Source organism: Rhipicephalus sanguineus, chromosome 7 (genome assembly GCF_013339695.2).
Source record: "Rhipicephalus sanguineus isolate Rsan-2018 chromosome 7, BIME_Rsan_1.4, whole genome shotgun sequence".
In the NCBI taxonomy this organism is placed as follows: Eukaryota; Metazoa; Arthropoda; class Arachnida; order Ixodida; family Ixodidae; genus Rhipicephalus; species Rhipicephalus sanguineus.
The window spans coordinates 144,530,442-144,555,083 of NC_051182.1; the positions used below are offsets into that span (position 1 = coordinate 144,530,442).

General features: G+C 46.0%; 2 protein-coding genes across 2 annotated transcripts; one reads left to right on the forward strand and one right to left on the reverse strand.

Annotated features, from left to right (window-relative positions):
* Positions 1-6,416: 6,416 nt before the first annotated feature.
* LOC119400149 (GPN-loop GTPase 3) lies at positions 6,417-7,552 on the forward strand. The gene has a single exon (XM_037667131.2). The coding sequence runs from the start codon at positions 6,559-6,561 to the stop codon at positions 7,393-7,395; it is 837 nt and encodes a 278-aa protein (XP_037523059.1). The 5' UTR covers positions 6,417-6,558; the 3' UTR covers positions 7,396-7,552.
* Positions 7,553-16,084: 8,532 nt separating this feature from the next.
* Positions 16,085-23,256, reverse strand: LOC119400151 (uncharacterized). The gene is made up of 4 exons (XM_037667132.2): positions 21,557-23,256; positions 19,387-19,494; positions 17,903-18,038; positions 16,085-16,128 (listed from the first exon to the last, which is right to left on the reverse strand). The coding sequence occupies exons 1-3, from the start codon at positions 22,841-22,843 to the stop codon at positions 17,904-17,906; spliced, it is 1,530 nt and encodes a 509-aa protein (XP_037523060.1). The 5' UTR covers positions 22,844-23,256; the 3' UTR covers positions 16,085-16,128; position 17,903.
* Between the last annotated feature and the right edge of the window lie 1,386 nt (positions 23,257-24,642).

Here is a 24,642-nt window from a genome sequence, read left to right on the forward strand (position 1 = left end):
TTTCTCTTGTACCTCCATATATCTATCCCCCTCATTTACCCATACTCCGAGGTACTTGTACTCGCTTACCCTCGGTATTTTTTGGCCCTGTATTAATACTGTATGGTCTCCGTGATCATTGAATACCATCAATCCACATTTTGTTGCACTAAATCCTAGTCCTAGAGCCTCACACTCCCTTCCGCATATATCTGCCAGTCGCTGTATATCATCTTGACTGTCCGCAAATAAGACAATATCATCAGCATAAAATAGACCTGGAAGCTTCTGCTCAACCATCGCTCCGACCTGTTTGTGTGACAAATTAAATCCAATGTTGCTACCTTCTAGCGCTTTTTCCATCCTCGCCATGTACAGCATGAATACAGCGGGGACAAAGGGCATCCCTGTCTCAGCCCCTTGCTAATTTCAACGCTGTCCTTGCTACTTATTCCTTCCCATTCTATACAAACTGTATTTCCTCGGTATATTTCCCTCAAAAGCTGTACACAGTCGTCACCTATGCCCACTTCCTTCAATATATCCCACAAAATTTCCTGATTAACGTTATCATACGCCCCGGTGATATCTAGATAAGCTACGTATAAGGGCCTGTTTTCTATTTTTAGATATTTCTATACACTGGGTAAGAACAAACAGATTATCGTCTAACCGCCTGTCGTTACTACGGCGCCGCGGTGGCGGCGCCGCGGCGCCCTGCGGCTAAAAGCCGAACTAACGCCGACGGTCGGTTCCCATGCTCGCTGCGTGCTTGCTGTTGTGTGCGTACTGGAATTACAAACTTTACGCGCACGATCGCGTATACAATACAGCGGTGTCCTCTTTTCGACGTGAAGTTACGTCAACTATAGGTTAGCGTTGCGCCGAATAGCTACTACGCTCACCATATACACGAACAAAGAACCGCTAATCCGGCAACAGATCGGGAAATAGGGCTACGAGAAAGGGAAGGTCTAACGCCCAGCAGAACGCGTAAGTCACTGCTAGGTGAGTTCGAATACGATGATGCAGGGGCTGACCGTTTTTGATCACGGCACACAAAAACGCTCCACGAAGAATTTCAGAACGCAGCGCTCGGGCCTGCCACGCACGAACAGCCTGGTAAACGTCTGCTTGCAACATTTTACTGCGTGCGAACCGCACAATACGCGCTAAGTTTACGCCGGGACTACAAATCTGCGCAAAAGCTAACCACCGCGGAGATCACGCCGCGGGGCGTCTGCTGTTTTGTTTGCCCCATACCGGTTTGTTTGCCCCACAAATCTGATGTCACTTCCGCCACACTTTTCGCAATGCATTGAAATACGATAGGGCCTCTCCTTGGGGTCACCGAGGGTAGCGCTAGAGTGTCGATCGCTCACGCAAACTTCAAAATTCAAATACCTTCCAAGCTATATTCGCTGTGGATATTTTGCAGATGATATACGCATGTCCACGGGGATCGATCCCGCAGGCTATCTCGGCCGCGAAATTTTGTGTCGGTACCCCTTTAATGAGAACCAGCAGATAACGAAGCCAAGGAAGGTGCAGGTAATGTTAATTGTACTGTTTTAAGTTATCGTAATAATTGTTGTATGCACGTGAAGAAAGTAAAGTGGACGAAAAGACAACTTGCCGCTGGCAGGGACCGAACCTGCGACCTTCGAAAAAGCACAGGGTTGTGGCTTGGTGACTGATTAGAGGCAGCGTATCGTTCTTCCATTGTAGAGTACGTATAGTTCTCCTCCAAATCGTAAAACGTTCTCAAGCTAAGCTTGTGTTGGCTCTCAAGTGTCGTTGGCGTTGAAGGTACGACCGAAAAAAAAATTTTTCTTTTAAACAGCGCTTGAGAGTGCAAATACATGCGGCCCTCAAAAATGCGCCGGTCACATGCTTATTTGCATGCGCCGTTTTCCAATAATTGCTCTCTCGATCGTGGGCTTGTGGGCGATCAGCCGTTTCTGATATGGAAATCTGTATCTTTTTTTTATCGAGGTGACTTGTCACTTCACGTTGCCACATTTCATTGTTGGCCTGGATATGAACGCAGGACCGTCGTTGTGAAGTGTTGCGTCGTTGTGGAGTGTTTGCTGATATGAACGCAGAAACTGAAGTGTTGCGCTGGCACGTGGTTTAAGGTAGGACACTCTAGTTTAAGCATGGAGGAAGGAAACGGTTAAGGGGGGGGGGGGGGCGTTGCAATGCGATAGGAGAAAGAAAGAAAGAAAGAAAGAAAGAAAGAAAGAAAGAAAGAAAGAAAGAAAGAAAGAAAGAAAGAAAGAAAGAAAGAAAGAAGTACGTCAAGCTTCGCTTGCCCAGTTTTGCCGATAGGGCAAGGGCTCCTGTATTTTGATATGTACAGTTAGATGAGCTAGCTGTTGTAAGAAACGGACGACAAGCGCGTGTGGTTGTCGAACATTTATTTATTTTGTTTTGTGTTATATATTTCGTGCACTGCTGCAAACAAAATCAGTCGAGTCGGCGCTCGTGTGTGTGCCCCCATCCGTACGTTCCTGTCTTCTTGAGCTGTTTTTCGCTTCAAAACCAACTGGCCCACCAACAAGCATTAAAGGGACACTAAAGGCAAATATTAAGTCGACGTTGATTGTTGAAATAGCGGTCCAGAAACCTCGTTGTGCTACTTTTATGCCAAGGAAGTGCTTATTTTGAAATAAAATCACGTTTTAGTGGTCCGCATCGCGTTAGTATGCTAGCCACCATAGCGTTAGCGCACTTCAAATCACCCGCCTGAAATCACTTTCATACGTCACTGCTGCCGTGCCCAACGTTGCCCGCCTTTACTGCGCGGCCGCCGACACTAGTAGCAGCAGAGCGAAAGTAGCGGGACCCACAGCAGCAAAAACGGCCATCGAGGCCATCGAAGCTTGCCGCAATCGCCGCAATGGATGTGGCGGAGAATTTGACAACGAGACATTGGCTCGCGACGCTGGGCTCCAATTCAGCGACTTGAGCCCCGATTAACGCGGTATGCCGCTGAGTGCTCGTAGTGCCGGCGTCGTTCCACGCGGCATTTTGTCGAACTTTCTGTCAGAGCGACTTTTACGTGCGCGCAAAACACACGCGGCAGTATGCGATCCCGAAACTACCACTGAGACGCGACTGACGCGACCGCGTGAGCGAAGCAGGGAGCCGGGCGAAGCGCAGTTCGGCGAAAACGGAACCTTTGAACCGCGCGCGCCGTTCCCCATGGCAACGCCACAGAGGTTCTTTTTTCCATGATTCAAACGGAAACGAACAAACAGCATTTTATTACGTCTTTGGTGCACGGAAGGTTTTTTTTTATTGCTGCTAGTTTGATTACTAGTGATTTATTGTAGGCAGACTCTCATACGTCATCGAGATCACTTCGAAAATGTCCCACTCGTGGCGCTCATCATGTGATACATTTAGATACATTTAGCTATTCTAGGCACTATAATTTAGCTTAATTTCTCGGTAAGTAGGCCACTGCTGTTGATAATATTGCCGTTTTAGAAGTTGTCATACATTGAGCTTTCACTCTGACATAAATTGTTACTTGCTTTTAGTGTCCCTTTAACAAAGCTGAATTTTGTTGCCGTGTTTAGAAATCGTTTTGTCGTTATTGATCTTTTGCGTCCAATTTTCGGTCTTTGTGCTCCAGGTCGCGATCCGCAGTGCCGTCCTCCTGCGTCGACCATGTGCGCGGAGGGCCAGCTGCGGTACCCGTACTTCGCGAGAATCCTGTCCAGCGGCCGCGGCCTGTGCGTCAGAGCGTCCCTGAATGTGCTGCTCACGCACCGCTGCCTAGTTGGTGCGAACCGCTTCGACACCATGGCGGCCTGCAGGGACGCCTGCCTGCGCCCCTGATCGGGCCGTGATGGGAGCACGGCCTCCGAGCGTGGCCATGAGCCATTTTCAGGCGCCACCCGATTTCGGAGGCCAAGGTGGATGCGAGGAGGCGCCGGTCGCATTTGTCGTCTTCTGCGACGTTATTTTACATGATGCGCCGAAGGTGTTAATTAAACGTATTTCGATGTGCCACGTACTTCGTATGTATATACTTGGCATGCTGGGCACCTGCGTGGAAACCGCGCAGTCGCATGCTTTTTGGTCGGCGTGAAGATCGACGAGTCGATGTTGATTTCCTAGTGCAAAATCTGGCGGTTTCGGCGTCAGCACGAACGGTAAAAAAAATCGATAGCTAGGAAAAAAAGGCGGTAAAAAGTCACGTGATGCTCAATTAAGTGAATCAAATAAGTGAATTACAATGCGTCCGGTCATGGCGTAAACACATGAAAGGTACCAAAAGTCTCGCGACTTCAGTGTCGCATGATGTGACATTGATGAGGTGAGGAGAAGGAGGAGGATAGCTGAGGAAAGAAAAAGGCGCAACTTCTGCAACCCTAATTGGGAGAACGGCTCAGCGCCTTGATGAGGTGGGCCGATCCCAGAGGTTGTGCAGCACCAGGAGTTTCCAGTGCAGCACCAGGACTAATCTGGACACTGTCTATAATTCCCCCATATCATGAAATGCGCCATCTTTTCGACTCTCATTGGCCAAGGGGGGCGCTACGACCCCTTTGATAGGCTTAAAATGCCGCCATTACGGAACTTGACAAGATGGCGGAATTCGACAGTGTCCAGAATAGCACACCACGTAGGATGGCTAGAATTGTAGCCACCCTAAAGCCCAGACAGCTGCAGAAAGCTTCGGGGCGGGGATGCAGATCCTAAAGCTTCTGGCTCACACCGACTCTGGGGGAGTGGCCTAAAATCGGGTAGTAAAGATAAAATATTCTAAAATATTGCATATTTTAACAGCGGAGCTGTTTAAGCCGGCCGTATAGACGTTGTTGTCCACAGAAAACCACAGGTGCGCATGCGCCACAGGAATTGGGCAAGCCCCACTACCGTGTACAGCAGGTGCGAGCGTTCAACGAACTCGGCTCGGTGAAGTGGAACACGTGAAAGATTATATATATATATATATATATATATATAGACAGAGAGAGAGAGAGAGAGAGTGAAAGAAAGAGACAAATAAAGACATAAAGAGCGAGAAAGATGAAGAAATAGAGAGAAAGAAAAAGAAACCAACATGTACAAAAATGAGATACGTGAAACAGAGAGGAAGAGAAGAAAGAAAGAAGAAAGTAAAGAGAAACACAGAAGGCCACCCAGCTGCGCTTCAGGCTTGGCACCACTAGTGCGAAGCTGCCATAATTTGTTTTTCTCTTGTTTAATGAGAGTGTCCTTGACTATAATATTTGATTAAAAATCTAGGGTTCAATTGGTCTTGTTCATACGCAAACTTTGGGAATGTTGCCCAATAATCGGTAGTTCAAGGTGAGAAGGAGCGGGCTTGGGTTTCCAACGTGTGTGTGTGTGAGAGAGAGAGAGAAAACTTTATTTGTACAAGGATAAGAGCTCTTCCTCGTTGGGTGAAGCCCTTCGTTCAGGGCCCCATTGGCTCGCGCCACTGCACGTGCCCGCTGGATTAGCCGACGCAGCTCCTGCTGATACAGCCGGCACGTGGAGTGGCGCGAGCCAATCATCTGAACTTGTCGCGCTTTGCAAAGGCCTGCCTCATCTGCACGACGGAAATAAACGTTATATCTGTAATGGTTATATATAGTTCTTCATAGTTACGTCATCTTCGACAAATCGCGCCGGGGGTGCCCAGGCACCACGATGTTTGGACGAAACGGACCACCGGGGCCTCCCGGTCTTTAAAACAATGAATCGGTTTAGGCTGATAAATTTTACTCTGAAAACTCTAATTTCACCATTATATAGAGAGGTGAAAATCAGTCAAAGCTTCACTTTTAAATTTCGCGCCGAAATCTCCGCGCGTGACGTCGCGGATTTCAAACTTTTGGAGACATTAGCGCAACGAAATTTTCTGACACTTGTTAAGTGTCTGTCCCCCTCAGAGGACATTGTACTTCATATTCGCCGATTAGGAGCTACGTATGACCTTGTAGACGCCGTCAAAATCTGTGACATCACGGAGATTGGTGCGAAAACTTCAAGGCGGCGTCGCCACCAGCATTTTCTTTTCGCGCATTTTCTCGCTGGCCATGTGTCTTCTCGCGGCATGCGTGGTGATTTCGGTATTGTGAAAGAGTAACTTATTAATATAGAAAAATCGTTTTTCTATTTAGTGTCTCTTTGACGCACTTATCAATAGCACACTTCTAATGAGTACCGAAAATGAAACAAGCTGCAGCTCTTTTCATCTCGAGGTGTGCGCAATTTTGTAATTGCAACAAAAAAGGCTTAAAAGATCTATCCGAGTGCAACATCAACAACAAAACTGCACTTAATTTCCAACTTCACTAACTGAATTCGGATTTGTCGACATCAACGAAGGCCATTTTCAAACACCTTGGCAGCCATCCTTAAGGACGTCTGGCAACTTCGGCTCACAAGATGGTGGCGCCCAGCGCGTCGCATAAAAACGTTTCAAAAGCCTCAAGACTATCACGACGGGACGACGGCATCGCGCAGCTTTGCGTTACCTCGTCGATGTCTCTGTTCGACGTCCGGGTTTAAACAAGTCGGGAGTAAAAAGTCGCAGAGCCCATTTCTGGCAAGATGAGGTACGCGCAACTCGTCATGGGTCCCGCGGGAAGCGGCAAGAGCACCTACTGCAGCACCATCGCCAAGCACTGCGAAGCCGTGGGTCGCACGGTTCACGTCGTGAACCTAGACCCGGCGGCCGAGTACTTCGACTACAACGTGGCCTTCGACGTTCGCTCCCTGATACAGGTCGACGACGTCATGGAAGACGAGGAGCTCGCGTTCGGCCCCAACGGCGCGCTCGTGTTCTGCTTCGAGTACCTGAGCGAGAACGTGGAGTGGCTCGAGGAACAACTTGGCGAAGACAGCGACGACTACTTCATCTTCGATTGCCCCGGCCAGATCGAACTGTACACTCACCTGGACGTCATGAAGCGACTCGTCCGGACCCTGGAGGCCTGGGAGTTCCGCGTATGCGGAGTCTTCCTGATCGACTCGCAGTTCCTGGTCGACACGTCCAAGTTCTTCTCTGGCGTCCTGTCGGCGCTCGCGGCCATGGTGAACTTCGAGATACCGCACGTGAACGTCATCACCAAGATGGACCTGCTGAACAGGGCGGGCCGCCGTAAAATCGGCCGCTTCCTGGAACCTGATTCGAGCTTGCTCCTCGAAGACGACCGTCTGGGTGAGGGCCACTCGCAACTCTCGGAGGCCATCGCTAAAGTCATCGAAGAGTACAGCCTCGTCAAGTTCATGCCGCTCAACATCAAGGTGGAAGAGAGCATTGGAGACCTCTTGCTCGTCATCGACAACGCCATTCAGTACGGAGAAGACCTGGACGTCAAGACGCACGACTTCGATCAGCCCGATAGGGACGATGACGGAGACGTGCCCTACGGTCTGGAAGGCTGAGGAGACTTTAGATGAAAGAAAGGACTCGGAGTCACTCATCTTGTTAACATGCTGTGGGTCGGTGTTGAACAGTGACTCGGTCCACTACTCGACGTTGATGTTTCATAACTGTCATAATCATAAATGTCATACTTCCGAAAAAGGCGTTATATTGCTTGGCGAGACCCTTTTTATAATCCGCATGTGCGCTTTTCTGCGCTGCATATGATGATGATGAAACTATGGTTTTCCCTTTGCATCGGGTGGATATTTGCCAAACTAATGGCGGCACCTGTCGTGCTTCAAGTGGAGAGGAGGTCCTAGTTGCACGTGCTGGGGCTTGTCTATTATGCGTGTTTATGTCAAGAGAGCTGGGTCTACATTTTCCGCGTCATAGTGCAAGCAAACTGCCCTTGAACACGCTGTTTGCAAAAGTGAGTAGCCGCCACTAGTTGGGCTAACTGCATCGCAAGAAAGCTAGCTTTACAATCATGAAAAGGGTCTCTTGCGGTGGTAATGTTTCTGCACGACTTTCACATTTCACTCCAAGCTGCAGCTTTTTACAATCCTCGTGAAATGTGGGGCAGCTACCACTCACCGATAGTGCAACATTAAGTGAGATGTTGTCGAAATATTTGTTCAAACACGCACCATGTGAAAACTTGGCGTAGACGTCGCTAGGCGACAGCATGTGGAGGGAAGCGTTAGAAAAAACTGCAGCTGCAGCAGATACCTCCAAAAGTTACTTAGCGCAAGAAAAAAACGCAGCACAGAAGGAAGATACACAAGGGACAAACGCTTGTCCCTTGTGTATCTTTCTTGTGTGCTGCGTTTTTTTCTTGCGCTAAGTAACTTTTGTGACTATGCACCAACTCGGCCCTCAAAAACTCTTAAGTACATACCTCGTACGTGTTGTGTTGTTGGTGGTGGTGATATGGTGAGATGCTCCACCACTTCAATTCTAAATGCACTGACATCAACAAACATCCCGAGATGGCTTTTGTGGGAGTTTTTTTTTTAGATTTCAATTTATAAGTACATTTCATTTCTCATTTGCTTTGCTTGCCCTCGTTTCTTTTCCCCTTCCCTCCCGCTTTCAGCTTTGGGTATAGATACTTTATAGCAGGGGTGTCAAACATGCAGCTCAACTCACATTACTGCCCTCGTCTCATATTGTTTATGAGGCACCCCATGCAGTCATTATGTGTTGGAACATAACCGTGCAACAAAAACACTATATTTCAGAATAATCGGGGTCCAGATTTTAGTCATTCTAGAGTCTGTATCGATATGTATCTCGAGTCCCGAGGCCATTGAGATATAGAAAAGGCCTTTCAAAATGGCAACGTTAGCTGACATTTTGTTCAGCCCCCCCCCCCCCCCCCTCCCACCAAAAGATTTCGTGACTGCAGCCCGCTAGCTGAGGTGAGTTTGAGACCCCTACTTCATAGCAATACTTCCAATGCTTCCAAAATCGGTAATTTGTGGGAAGTGAACGCACTTGGCCATTAAATTATTGGCACTAGTGCACACTATAGTCAGACGCAACTTTAGAAGGCAGCGACATTTCCAACTCAGCAGCAGATGCACACAAGGCCATACCAAAGGGCACGTGCTCTAGACTGACGCCATCAACCAGACAGTTGGTGACCCCACCAACATGAACGGGACTATTTCCAGTCGTGGAGGTGATTGGCTGCCGCGCTTCGGTCATCTGGGGCACAATCTTGTGCATGTTCTGTGATACAGCGTTCTATCGCACTGCACTGAATTGGTTGAGGCTCGTCTGACAGTCAGACGTGAGAAGAGCAACTGGAAAAGTCAGTGCTGTCAGTCATTTTGTCGTCTGCTTGGCAAAGAACAGGCACAGAACGGATGGAGACACCATTCTGTCCGATAGAGCGAATATAGGATGATCTCCGGATGACTTGGATTGGATGGAAATGAAACACTCGGGCTGCAGAAGCAAATTAGTCTGCTTCGTGTCTGACTTAACCCCATCCTGTGCCGATAGTTTTCAAAAGTGGCAACCAGCTCCCCACCTAACGCAAATTGTGACACCAGCTAGCGCCCAATAAAGACATTAACACAAATAAACTGTTAAAGTCCTCACACTCTTCCATTTCAAGCTTTGAAAAGCAATATTGATGTTCAGTTCTAATAATTCTATATTTCTTCATGCGTTGGAAGCATAGGAGTGCGCAGGGTTCCCCATCAGGGGGGGGGGCAAAGGTTCATCGCAGTGCCCCCCCCCAATGTATGGGGCAGATTTTGCACCCCCCCCCCTCTTAGGTGACTAGAAGGGTCAATGTACGGGGCAGATTTTGCGCCCCCCCACCCCTCTCAAGTGATTAGGGGGGGGCGGCCGCCCCCCCTGTGCGCACGCCTATGGTTGGAAGCATTTCTGAATTCGTTATACGGTTGCCCAGCAGACGATCAAAACATGACGCATTCTTCCAGGGCGCTCGCCCTTCACTTATTGGCTGTTTGCTCCTTCTCGTTCTCTCGTGAAGTTTCATTCCGTTCTATCACAGAACTTGTACAAGACTGCGCCCCTGGCCGACGCCTCTCCTGCCTAGTTGTATCGAGCTACAGTGAGAAGTACAGTACTCGCAGATTGAAACGCGAAAAATTTAGGGCTAAGTAATGTTCGTACTTTTGTTTCGAGCATCTACAGTTCGTCATATCGGCATAATTTTGACTTGGACACTTACATCGGATCCAACATTACCTTCAGTGGCCCGATTTGCAGCGACGTGACACTGTAATCATGAGCAACTTCTCATAGCAGTCATTATACTGAAAAAAAAAAAAAAAACGTCGCATTTCAGTCCATGAGTACTGTACAACAAGAAGTGGCAAGATTGGGCAACTACCGTCTAGCAGGAGCACTCTAACCAAGAGCTGCTAGCACACCATGATGATGGCAACCTGCCACGATGGCAACCTTCAATGAGATTTTTTTCACAGTGTGTGACTACTTGTTGGCCACACTCTCAGATCTCTATTCGCAGCAAGGACAGCCACACTGAAGATGATGTGACCACACAAGTTGGCAACCAGATGCCCTTGTGTCGCACCTGCCGCACAGCAAGCAAATAATTAATAATGGGGTCCGAGGACATCGTGCATTGAAACATGGCAGCTGGATCTGACAGTTGGTACTGCTCCATGACTGGCTGTCATGAATATTGAAGTGTCAAGGCGAAGCTTGCAGGATAAATTTTGAAGGAGCTCCCTTGTAGATGTTGCTCGTTTAATAAACAGACACGAGTTTTTGTAATGACGAGGTAATACTGACTTTAATGGATTGTGACTCTCAAACATGCCAGCTCGCATGTGATAATACTGCTTGCAACATAGGCTTCTCCATTTACAATACCCACGGCTGTATGGCAGTTGAATGGTGAACTGCAAGAGAAGAAATGTAAGCCTTAGTGAAATGGCACAAAAAATGAGCAGAAGAAGTACTTTACAAATATATTACTGCATTACCGCCTCTGATACTGTGGTTTAAAAGGCTATGCCTAGTGTTATACATATACAGCAAAGGCTCGCTAGTCCGACACCCGTTAATTTGGAAAATCAGATAATTCGGACGTGTTCTCTGTTCCCGGCCAGTATATGCATTGTTTAATGGCATCCAACTCTCGTTAATTCGGTCATATTACGGCTCAACCCGGTTAAATTCGGACGAGCCTCGGAGTGCGCCGAGCACGAAGCACCGCAAATGAGCGACGCAAAGGAATGAAAACGACATTTATCAACAGCCGAAACGACCGCGGGCTTTCAGAATTTCAGAAAGGCGTGGTCACCATTCGCAATCGTGTTGTTAGTGCATAGCAAGGTATGAGTTCAGAGTAAGCTTCTGAATAAGACACAGCGGTCTTGAGCCGCGTTCACATAGTGAATGAAGTAGCAAATGACGAAAATTGCGTTTTTTGTACTGCTCGTATGCAAAATAATTACTGGATTTACGTATTTCTCAAGAAAATGAAAGTGCATTCAATTAAATTCAATTTATTTTCCAATATATACATGTTGGATGGTTGCAATGGTTTAAAGCTACATAAGTAACTTGGACCCAACGACCAGACTATACAGGGCAGTAACAAAAAGCAGTTCGGTGCAGTGGCGAGCAAACCAACAAGTAAAACATAATACGATATCATAAGTACATATACAGCGGTTTACATGCATTTCCAGCACGAGGATTGCAGGAAGAGAAAGTGAAAATAAATACATGTGCATAAAAAAGCCGGAAAAAAAAATGCTACATACAATAAAATACCACTATAGCATGAGTAATAAACAAATAATAATAACACAGAATAATAACACCATACAACTGCAGCAATACTAGCTATTTGGAACAAAATCAAACACTGGTCATATAGCGCAGCAAGAAATTGGTGTAAGCAGATGTAATAAATTTCAGTAAAACTTGTTGTTGGACTAGTTGGTGCATGCTTCAAGATATTGTAAGACGCAAACCACCAAGGAAAACAGGCAAAAGGAAAGAGCGTCACTCTCAACTAACTTTATTGTTGCTGATGTAATATTGTTGTTGATATTGTTGTTGATGTAATATGACATTTATTTATTGTTTCCTTGATAGTTTTGATGATTCAGCATACAGTTAATTGAGACAGTTTTTTGTATCTCGTGAAATCCGAATTACCGAGATTTTACTGTACCAGGCAATGGTGATTTACCACTGTATAATGCCCGTGTCACACGGGCACTTTTGAACGGCCATCCAGTCGAAGGCCATTGAAACGCCACAATTCTATCGACTTGATGGAGTTGTCGCGCTGCTACACGGCAATTCTGAACGGCCGGTGAGTGGTTCAGGCGTCTCTCGCAAAAACTGCGTGGCGCTGCGGATCTTTATTTTCGTATTCATGTCACCGAAAGTTAAATAATAGAAGTCCGCTTAAAATCACAAATATGCCTGTTGTTTTTGTTTGAACATTTTAATAAAATGTTTATTTGTAGTTAGCAATACATATTTAAATTTCAAGTTGTTGAGCAGCGAAACTGTGGCGAGCGATATACGGCAACACAGCACGATAAAGACAAGCACGTTGCTGATGTCGAGAGTATGTGCAGTTCGCACATTTCAAGTGACACAAATACTTTATTAAATAATCGATAGCGCTCTCATATACCGCTTTAAAGCATACCGGTTAACGTCTTCTTTTTGTAATCGTGAGTACGAGCACACTGTGAACGAGAGAGCACGTTCACGCTGTTTCCGCTTCCGTTGCTCAATGGCCATCGAAGTTTCAATGGAGTTGTGGGGTGCTCCGTTGACTCGATAGACTACTGACTCGATGGCCTTCGAAACCGCCCGTGTGGCAGCTCGTGCTTGACCATTGAGTCAATGGACTATCGGTTGGAAGGTCTTCCAAACACCCGTGTGACACGGGCATAACTCTCCAAGTGCTGTGCGTATTTTTGAAGAGACATAATCAATGCAGGTTATGTGTGGTAGCTGCTAGAGAGCGAACTTGCAGTACACTAAGAACTACCAATTGTAATAGACAAACACTAAAGTCAAAGCCAAATGCATTCAAATGTGTTCTCTTATATGGGAACTTAACCATTAAAAAAATTTGTAGACTGTTTCATTGTGATGTTGTGAACTAGATGCCCTGCTCTTAAGTCAAAAGTGGGAATGCTCTGTGCCACAAAGAAATGAAAATATTCACAAAATCACGGTAGAAATGTTGGCTGCAATTTAAATTCATTCTATGGAGTAGGTTGCAGCATTACACGTTCACAAGATACCTATATAGTTGAGACCAGGATAGTGTCTCATCACGACTGCTAGGACTGGGTGGCAACTGCTGTGTGTTGAGAATATCCGAGTCCATATTCTGTGATACGTGCCACATCCACTAGCCAACACGTTGCCACGCCATTCGCTGACGTGACACTCAATGGCTAATAACTGGAAAAGGCCACAAAGTTACCAGCTCTACAGATTCTTCAAGATATGTTTTGACAGTTTATATTAATCTACAAACAATTTATTCGAAGAGCAATTTCATTGCACTTTGCCTTTAATAAGCTAAGCACTGTGGGATATCTGTATGATATTGGTGTCACGTGGAGCACTATTGTTCGCTATTAAGTCCAATCAGGATCAATGTTCTCAGCAGTGATTGGCTCCCTTCTGCGGCTTGCATAAAGGAGCCAATCATGATAAAAAAATTCGGTCTGCATCGGGCCCAATCACATTCAAAAGTGGCCACGTGACATCTGTACTACCCACCGTTCTATGCCTGCTGAGGCACTAAACAACACTGCTTCTGATATGAAAACTCCCGTGTCACACTCAAGCCATAATTACAATTCTGGCCAGATAAAAAAATGCCAGGCCTGCGCAGAACATGCAGCACAGTCGCAGTGAAAGCTGAAAGTGCCACCTTTCTAGAGCCCGTTGTAGACTCTCTTGGGGCAACTACTACAAGTACACTTGCAAGGTACCCACTGGGCCATAAATCATCATAATTTTTTAGAATTAGGCAAGCAGCCACTATGCCATTATTCATCATTCTGCTGAGAAGCAAGGTACCTGCTACACACATCTGTAGGGCATTATGCGCACTTTGTTGATGCCGTGGCTGATGACGAAGAATTATGGCTGACCCCTTTGTAATGGGTGGGAAGCTTTAAACGACCAACTCGTTACACAATATCGATTGTGTGACACCTGGTTGTTATTCTACTCCTCTACCATGCTATATTACATCTGATTCATCTGATTACAACGTGATTCATTGCCGGACAACACTCCTGTATAGGGTCTCATTGCGAAGGAGTTTCAAGCACTGGCGTGGCTCTGTGGCAGAATACTGGACTGCCACACAGAGGGCCTAGGTTCAAATCCCGCTTGATCCTGGATATTTGTTTTTTCACGCGATAGTAGTTATGAACACTGGCGGCAGCAGCGGAGTAGGCCAGCAAAATCGGCTGTTGTTGTGATCTCGTAACAGCTTTCGCTGTAAAAGATACAGTTCAGTGCTGGATCAATCTTGGCACATTGTGATATAAATATTTAAGTTCATGGCTACCGCTTCTAGATGAGTGGAAACTGCAAAATTAGAAGTTCAAGCTGGCCAGCAAGGTGTGGTTTTAATTAAAACTCAATCACTTCTTCTTGTTTTTCTGAACCGCCTAAAAAGGAGGTGCTACAATGGCCAACTGTGTTTACCTAATGAATTAAGCAATCCATGCATAGAGAAGACGCTCGTCATGGCTTTCCTGATGCAGTTGCGAACAAGCGTGCCTAAGGTCACCCCAGGACAGCAGCGACCTCCTTGGAGTTTATCATCGCCAAACTTGGCTTTGCAGGAACTGCACATACATAGTGATCATGCTATGGTGGCATTCATAGTTAGTACTTGCTTCTAAGAAAAACAATGAAGTGAAGAAAACAGTTCAGCAGAAACCATCTCAGAATCACTGCGGACGTCAATGTGATTCCCATCAAACCAGCGCGTCAGCACACCATAATGCTACTGCTGAAACCTGTCTCACATGACGTGTAAAGCAGCAGAGCTCTTCTACCACGGTACGCCCTCTGTTGGACGTGTTATTGCTCAATGCAAGATGTGCATTCATGCATCAGAACCTTCTCAAATGTTTAAGTGCTGATAGTTGAGCTTGCTGGTATGTTTCATTTTTAATGTGGAGAAGCGTTAAGTGACAGGAAAAGAACACACACACATAAGCGCATCTCAAACGTCATTGACTATTCTACAGCGAAATAACACCAGTAATCAAACTGCAAGTGTGATGTCAATAGTGCCATCCTTTTTAGAATATACAAGCAGCGGTTATGCTGGCATGACCGATGGCTAGCACATAAAGAGCCAATGCATTCAACATGAAGGCAAGAGTTCAACGAACGATGGATGTGCTCACCGCTACAGCAGATTTATATAGCCTGTAACAGTGGCACAATTCATCAACACAATGCCTAAACATTACCGAGGAAATTGCTGTCATGCTTATATGACTGCTCCACTAGGTCATAGATGTTACTGACACATAACAAAGCGATGTAAAGAAAAACATTGTTGAGGTAAAACAAGGAAATTAAACGTGACATGCAGGTGAAGACATTATGTTTTCATGAATGTGTCATGGCAGACAAAAACGTGTACATCATGTGAACGGTGCATAGACAAGTACAGCTGCTTAAGAAAGCTTGCACCACTTGTGTTATGTTAGAAAGGTGAAGGTTAGCTCTATTATTGCCCTACTCCTAATTAAAAAAATCACAGTATCGATTACAAAAGCTGCTACAGATTTAATTCGAGGCTGCGTCTTCAAACGTCACAAAATCCAGCGTTTCTGTATATCTCATGTCTCTTATAAATCTTACGTGGCAGTCTGTATCTTTATTTTTGAGCTGCAGACATTTTTCGCTTCTTAACGTAGCTTAGTCACAGGTTGAAAGATCTTGATTTTGCTGACTGTTTTATTTTACCATCGACCCATTTTAGAGCACAGAACTTGGGGTGCCCATTCCTGCGTTGAGCGTCAGCTAGCACGGCAAGAAATGAGAGGGTCAGGAGGAAAGAAGAGTGCCGCACCAGACTATAAAATGGCATGCTTGCATTTGTAACCTGATTGTATCTGCAATGCAAATTCAGTTTCAGTTTATTTTCGTATAAACGATACATGCTTACATAAGTATACAGAAGGAGGTCCCAGAGTACCTGGCTGAAGGGGGACCTCCTGTCAGAAAATGTGTGTTATATGTACTACCCTCAAACCACGATATAACAAACACGGATATAACGAATTGTCGGTTATAACAAATTCAACGAAAAATAGTCTTGTCATAGATACAGTGTTAGGAATGCATGTTTATAACGAATTTTTGGACATAACGAAGTTATTTTCAAGTCATATGTGACTTTGTTATAATGAGGTTATAGTTCAGTAGATTACAGCAATGTCAACAACGTGGAAGAACTTGTACAAAGAAAGTATAGTACTACTAACTGTGAATAGTTGAAATTAAACAATTACAAGAGCACTGCTTAGAACATTTTGCAAACAGAGCAAACCAAAAATGTTGACTAAGTGAATAGACGATCAAAGAAAGAAACAATAAGAAAGTGTGGAAGTAAGAACAGTAAAAGAAATGAGAACAAGTTAAGATATTACACGTGTCAGAGCTCTAAGTTATCTAGAAGAAATGCAAATGTTTTTGTAAAAAGAGCAAACGATGAAGGCTCCGTAACATCTTAGGGAGGCCGTTCCAAGTTGACAATGACGCGAAGTAACCAGAGTGTTTTCTATAATTAGTACGGACTAATGGCAATAATTGTTGTTAGCTGCCAATCCTGTGCTGATTAAAGTTAACGAGAATAACCTCTGGAAATACGTTCACTGGAGAAGGATTGTTCATTATTTTAAATAACACGATAAAGTATATTTAACAAGACTACGTAGTGAAAGTATTCTGCGATTGTGAAGCATTGCAGAAGCACAGCAACTGAATGAACTGAACGACAGTATACAGATGGCCTGATTCTGCAAATGCTGTAGCGGTGTTATATGTGTCGGATAAGTGGTACCCCACGACGTGACAGTAATTCAGGTTACTGTGAAAGAATAACACAGGGTCAGTAATGTTGCTTTGCTGAAATAATACCTAGCTTTAAGTAAAATTTTAATACCAGAAGCAAGTTTGCGTTTCAAATAGGCAATGTGTTTGCTTCTGGTGATATGTAGTACTTTCTGGAAGCCATGGAATTATACTCTGGAACCTTCGACAAGTCATGTACAGAAGCTGATGCGCTCAACCCACAAACCATATTTCACCACTTCTTTCAGAGCACTTAGCAATGCAACCGGTGCGGAAGCACTTCCCATCTCGCAGGTGATAAACAAGGTGCCTGGGCAGAGACTCAGCGGCAGCGATGTCAGAATCGAGAGGTCCGTGCGTACACGTCTCTCAAATTCTTCACTGCAATATATTGCGACATGAAAACGCGCATATAGCTGTGCTCATATTTCGCATTAGGGAGTATCATAACTTTTTTTTTCTGTTCAGTAAACCAGCAACCAATGGCACATAGCAGAGCAGGGCTGCAAATGAGTTCTGCGGAATCCAGCAAGTTGGCGGGAGGGTTATGAAAGGAATAAGTGACAACCACATGTTTGTAGCACTAAGTAACAAGGAAATCCATACACATTTCTCAAAAAGGAAAGCTTCTAGTTGAAGGAAAATTCATCCGGGTTCGGGGATCAAATCCAGACCAACGCCTTTCCCAAGCAGTTGCTCTACCCATTAAGCTAACCAGGATGCTAGCAATTGACAGCGCGAGGGCGAATCAGTCAACTCGGAGCACATGGACATAGAAAATTGCAAATCAGTTCTATGGAATCTCACAGAACTTGGCCTTCTTGCGGGCCTCCCGTTGTCTCGCGTAAAAGTGCATAGTCGGAAGAAAAGTGTTAGGTACTACTAATACCGTTTGCTTCCTTGTTAAGCACTCACTTCAACACCGCCGTCGCCTGAGATTCACTTGCACTCCAGCACTACGCGTTGAAACGTTTGGTCTTGCATGCCGGAGTAACGTGATGTGGTGTTCCGTCTGGCAGGACTGATTGGCGTGCTGGGGCAGGGTTTCATCCTAGAAGAGCAAAGAGCTTTGCAATTGGCAAGGTGCAGACTTCCCCGACCCATTTGCTTCACATAATAGCGGAGACATGTTCGGGGGCCTAGAATTTTGATCACCCCAATCCTCATGCCCAGGTTGCAAGACCTTTTAAAACAAATCCTGGAGCATGTCCTGCTTCACAAGTAAAGTAATCTCTAAGTGGACAGTAATGAGAAGCACTACATCAACTAATAGCGATGAAGTTTTCTCTCAAAATTAGATTTAATTAATCTCGCAGCAAGAGTTATTCAGCAGAACCAATCGAAGCCCTACCCTTCACTCACTTAATGGCACATTCAGTGCATAGTGGGCTGGAATGGTTGTCACTGTGTAATGCTCTGGCAACTCCTGAACTAATCTTAGGCTGCACTGCTGTCAAGCATACATCAATCAAATAGAACTAGCTGTTAAAGGGGTCATGAACCACCCCTCGGGCTTGGTGAGAAAACCCATCCGGCAAATGGCACACACTGCTATGAACATCTCAGCCAAATCTTGCAGTCATATGCTTACACGCAGAGTGCGAAGTTGCCATTTTTTCAGGCGCCCTTTTTTCATACAGAGGCTCGTCCTCACCCGCTTCGGAGCTGCCGGCACATGCTGTTTGACATCAGACAGCGGGTAGCATGCTATTGGCCAACAGCCGACATAAATTAAGCGTGGCTTTGGGATCAGACGTGCTTCCTGCCATGGGGTACCGCCACATGCCAGCTCAGTGCTCTAAGCCTGCTAACATTACACAGTGATCCACACCGACACCACACTCACCCACAAAAATAACAACGGGAGAGTGTGATAAATTTTCATCATCCGCGCTCAAGGTGATGACGCACGCTGACGTAACTTGTTTCCCCCATGTCATCCTTTCGTGTGTATCTTCCAGTGCGCTCATCAGGACAGGAGAAGAGAGAAAGCACGCAACAAACCCCTGCAACTCCGCTCGTTCTTGATGTGTTCGAGATATTTTTGCAGCAATCGATTACTGAGGCAATAAACTTAGGTACCGAGGTCATTCGATGATTACTTGGAACACTGGTTCATGACCCTTTTAACAGGGCACAGCTCAATCCTCCTTTTTCACGACGCCCCAACACATGCGCTCGCCCCTAGCGGAAAAGTCGCGAAACGTCTCCTCACCCCGGAGGCTTTGCTTCTGGCAACACCGGTTGTCCCGGCCCCTACCAAACCCCTACCAAAATGGCAGAGGGCAGCACAGGAAAATGAGAGAGTCGGATTAGCAAGGAATCAAATTGCACGAAAGAGGTGTTTCAGAAGTACTTGCTTGGGGTGTGCCACTTTGGCACATGTCCGTGAGTCTTACCTCACCAACGCACTTATCGGAACCTCGCCGCCGCATCCTCCGTGACTTTGTGGTCTTCGGCCCAGCTTTGGTGCAGGTGTGCTGTGTACTGTGTGCAGCATTTATAATCTGCAATGCAATGAAGCAATGGTTAAAGAATGAAACACATGGTGCATAGAATCAAAAGGCGATTAAGAAAGATAAATGAATTTTATCGTTTTGAAGAGCCGATGCTTTGTGCTAAAGACTGATGTCAAATGACACATGAGGGGGTTTCGTTGCAGTGTTTTCTGTTATTAGCTTCAAGCTCTTCACTGACACCATCAGGCCGACGTCACGACTATAAAGAAGCGTTCTGCTAGAAACTTTCCTCAACAAGGTAGCACAACGTCTTTTCCTTTAATGATGTGGAAGACAACACATGTCTGCCCATGGCAACAGAAAATGCATTCAGGCCGTGCTTCTGAACATGTGCTCAAGAAGAGTCAGCGAGTCCTGCCAGCGCACTTCTCAAGTCAACAACTCCAAGACAGCTCCAGGAAGAACCAGGTTCAATGGCATTGGAAAGCCATTGAACACTGGCTTTCCTCACTTCCCAATATATGCAGGTATTGGGCATTTGTTTGTTTTAAGCATTATGCACTCTGTTTGAGACAAATGAGGAATAAATGAATAAGAATCAACTAATTGGCTCGTTGGTTTCATCCAACGCCGTGAGCAATGGCTCACAACATCTAAGGACGCTCCTTCCTTTTTGTCATGCGAAGTGGTTCATTGCATTTGGTGGCATCATACAGAATATATACCCAAGTGCAGCCTCAATGAAAATCTGCTTGCTAAAATTTTAGTTTTAGTGATAGTTACTCCTAAAGTACCATGGTTGGCAGGTATCACACAAAGGCATATCTTCTGGATGATTTTCGCCATACCCGTTTTCTTCACATCTTACCGTGCCGCTCATCATGCCATAACTAAGGAGGAATACCAAAGGACCAGAGTTCCTTCACATGTGAATCAAGAGCACATGCGCATGGGATTCTGCTTTTCTTTGAATAGACATTTTTGCCTGCCTACCCCCCCCCCCTCTCCCGCAGTAAAAGAAGGTCCTGGCGCCGTGGGTCTGGCGTCGTCACAAATTTCGTCGATCACTTTCACATCTAATTTAATTTCGCAGCATTTATACAGCGGGTTTTTCATGCAGATAGAGTAGTCAAGTTATCAATGATGAAACCCTCTTTCTTTACTGTCCCCTGAACATAGGCACTTTTTTTTTGTAAACCATGCACCTTTTCAAATTAATGTAAATTGCCTGGTCATTTGCCAATGTATGGGGTAGCACACTTACGGTTTGGGGGATGTCAATCAGCACATTAACCATGGTACCAAGGGTAGCAAGCTGTCCCACGGTTTGGTAAAGCAATCTGCACAGAGGGTATCCTAGGAGAAATTAGCTATTTGGGTACTCCGCTATAATTTACAGTCCATTCTAAATGAATTTTCCAAATTTAATATATGTCAGTGTTTTGCACCTATGCTGTAAACAGCTGTCGCGTAGTAATCCTTGGGCTGGAGTACATATGTCTTGTTCATGCAATATTTAGCCTAGCTTGTTTTTATTGCACTTTATGTGTCTTGTCATCTTTATGCAAGGTACTATTCTGTGAAACTCTTATACTCTTAACTCTATGCGAAACCTAATAAATATCAGGTTTCACAAAATGTTATTTTTAGTTTTTCTTTTCTTTTCCAGTTTATACGATGAAGTTCTTCATGCTGTACGGAACATTTGACGCCAATCCTACCGTAACTCTCTGTATGCTGTGTTCATTACTCGATATGATTCGTACTGAAACTAGCGTTACTCATGGACGTTAAAATTATAATCTGTTATGCATATTCGTGCTGTGAATGTCGCATGCTGCCAGTGTAAGGGTTTTCCGGGTATCCAAGCCGCCTAGAGCAGCTTTTAGCCCTGGAGACAATCCAGAATATTCTGGTGAAATAAGCTCCTGATTGATTGATTGATTGATTGATTGATTGATTGATTGATTGATTGATTGATTGATTGATTGATTGATCGATCGATCGATCGATCGATCGATCGATCGGTTGGTTGGTTCAACCGTGACAAATTGGCAGGCAGCATCAAAGGGTACACGCATACCCATTTGTAACGGAAAATGGGGTATACCTTGATTTGCGGCAACGATCCAGCACAAGTGCGGCAGGTGAGGAATGCCTCGACAGTCCTGCCTGGCACGAGTTCGTTGGCACACCAAATCCGGTCGCACACGCGGCACACATGGCAAACACTTCCCGGGGGGTTCTCCAGGAGCTCTTTCCGGCAGCACTCGGTGGTAGCGGCGACAGGACGTTTATTGCGTCGCTGTGCTCCGGAATCTTTAGCTTCGCATCGCCTGCTCTTCGCAGCGATTTCGTCTTTGCAAGCTTGTCTACGGGCAGCGATTTCTTGTTGCCGGAGCTGTTTCTGAGCGGCCCGCACTCTACGTCTCGCGGCTGACTCTTCCATGCGAGCTTGCCTACGTGCGGCTGCCTCTTGCAGGCGAAGTTGCTCCTTGGCAGCCCGCAGCGTAGCCCGCAGTCTACGCTTTGCGGCGATTTCCTCTTCGCGAGCTCGTCTGCGGGCGGCTAACTCTTGTTCGCGAAGTTCGTTTTCGCGGGCAAGCTTGGCCAACGCCACCTCCAGCAAGGCTGCGATCATTTCAGGGTCTGTGTCAGGCCCAACGTGCCTGCGAGCACGATCAGCGGATCGGCGAGTTTCCTTAACCTCCTCGGTTGTAGCGTATTTGCGCCGTCGACGCCGTCGACGAGTCTTTTTGCTCTGTGGTTGTTCCGCTGCTTCACTGTCGACGAACGCATCCAGTCCCTCCTCCATTAGAGTATGTTCCACTTGGGGAACAGAGTCAACAGAGCGACAGGGTGGCTGTTGAACGTCCGCCTCCTCCATCAAAGTATGTTCCATTTGGGGTACAGAGTCAACAGAGCGGCAGGGTGGCTGTTGAACGTCCGCCTCCTCGATCAGAGTATGTTCCACTTGGGGAACAGAGTCAACAGAGCGACAGGGTGGCTGTTGAACGTCCGCCTCCGCCTCCATCAAAGTATGTTCCACTTGGGGAACAGAGTCAACAGAGCGACAGGGTGGCTGTTGAACGTCTGCCTCCTCGATCAGAGTATGTTCCACTTGGGGAACAGAGTCAACAGAGCGACAGGGTGGCTGTTGAACGTCTGCCTCCGCCTCCATCAAAGTATGTTCCACTTGGGGTACAAAGTCAACAGAGCGGCAGGGTGGCTGTTGAACGTCTGCCTCCTCGATCAGAGTATGTTCCACTTGGGGAACAGAGTCAACAGAGCGACAGGGTCGCTGTTGAACGTCCGCCTCCTCCATCAAAGTATGTTCGATTTGGGGAACAGAGTCAACAGAGCAACAGGGTGGCTGTTGAACGTCCGCCTCCTCCATCAGAGTATGTTCCCCTTGGGGTACAGAGCAGCAGAGTTCCACTGTAGCTCCACCGCAACACCGGTTGCACCGGCAGCAACGCTCACGTGAGCAAAAAACGTACTTTTGAGGGAAAGCCAACTTCACGGCTGCGCCGGCTGCGCGTGCACTGGCGCCTGCAGCTCTACCGCTGTTCCGAGCAGTCCGGCAGTGCTAAATCACAGCCTCCAGCTGAATGTTTCGTTCAGAGCTGCGGTGGAGTCTTGCACTGCATTCTCTGGCTGATGTGAAATATTTCAAGTAAGCTGTGTAGACGTGAGACGCTAAGGATTACCTGAAGCAGCAAAATTGCGTGATTTGGCGTTTTGTCTCATTACTTGGCCCGTCTCATAGAAAAATCTAGTGAAAAACAAAGCAATGCCAAATATACGCCGCTAAACTAGATATTGAGCAGTGTTATGGTGTCAATCATTCCTTCCTCCATGGTGTCAATGACCAGCCTTTTCTCTCACCCGCTTGTGTTTTCAAAGCACAGAGCAAACTATCTGTCTTGTCAAAAAAGTGCTTTAAAAGAACAATGATGCTCGAAGTAGAATGCTTCAGTGGTCCCGATGCACAAGCTAGATTCTTCGTATGTACATTCATCGGCCGTCGAAATCTACTGACGTAACTTCCAACGCCAAGTGCCCCTTCAGTTATGGCCCTTGCAGATGGGCGGAATTTCAGATGGCAGCGCCCGCGTTCTGCGTCGTTATGGCAACAAGTACCGCAGCCGCGCGACGTCCCGCGTGCCTTGCCCGTTCTGCTGCCGCGCGCATCGAGTTTTTCTTTTCGTTCTTGTTCTTTGCCTGTCGCGTCTTGTTTGACTGCGGAGAGCGACATTCGTTCTCTCTACTGCTGCCCAAATGATTGTGTATTCCGCCATTCACGAAAGCATGCGTGCGCATGTCTAAATCTGCCTTGGTACTCGTGTCGATCGATGCGATGCGCGACTGATCATATCGGGGCACGTGCCTCAAGCACTGAATTGTTTCTGGGCTGGATTGCCAAGTCCATTTTGCAAAATTTGGCATCATTACTTGCCCGATGCAGCGCCCTCAAATATCGAATCCTCGAACCTTGAATGTCACATGTCTAATGCCTGCATTCCTTGGCAGAATCTCAAAAAAAAAAAAAATAGTAGCAGTAGTAGTAATAATAATAATAAAGAGCAGCACTGCTGCGAATCGTGACTGTGGTTACATTATCTTTCCTACCTTGTGCAATGATGGTCACATCATGAATACTATCACCAATAGTTGTGCTGGTAGCATCAAGAATGAATCATCTATGATAAGTGTTGAATAAGTAATAAAGTAATTAAACTAAGGAGTGAATGATATGAATAAGTACCCACCAGTCAAGGTAGCAAATAATTTATTAGACCTCACTCCCCATGCCCATTTGTACACTTACGTTCGAAGTGGCGCATTGCCCTGTTGTTTTCTCATATTTGGACATCTTGCTTAAACTTCACACTCAATACATGAAGCAATTATATCCCCTTCAGGCATAAATTACAATGCACTCTCTACGAAATTGTCAAATTCACATGGCATAATTCCAAGGCACTCAAAATGACATCCCACGAAACACAAGAAAAGCTAGAAAACTTCTACTAAACATCCAAAAAGGAAACTCCAAAAGTATATTAGAAGTTTAGTTGAGATGTTATTTAGACGTAAGCAGCTTGAAAACTTCCTGTAGCTGTGCTAACGCCACGTTATTAGAAGTCTAGAAAACTGCTTGCAAGAATTCTAAAAAACTTCTTGCTAGATCTT

Bases quoted from the DNA above. Each gene is read 5' to 3' on its own strand.
- LOC119400149 (XM_037667131.2), top strand. From the start codon at position 6,559: ATGAGGTACGCGCAACTCGTCATGGGTCCCGCGGGAAGCGGCAAGAGC.
- LOC119400151 (XM_037667132.2), bottom strand. From the start codon at position 22,843: ATGGAGGAGGCGGACGTTCAACAGCCACCCTGTTGCTCTGTTGACTCT. The intron at 19,495-21,556 runs GTATACCCCATT...ATTGCATTGCAG, and splicing joins GATCGTTGCCGCAAATCAAG to ATTATAAATGCTGCACACAG. The intron at 18,039-19,386 runs GTAAGACTCACG...TTGCTCTTCTAG, and splicing joins CCGATAAGTGCGTTGGTGAG to GATGAAACCCTGCCCCAGCA.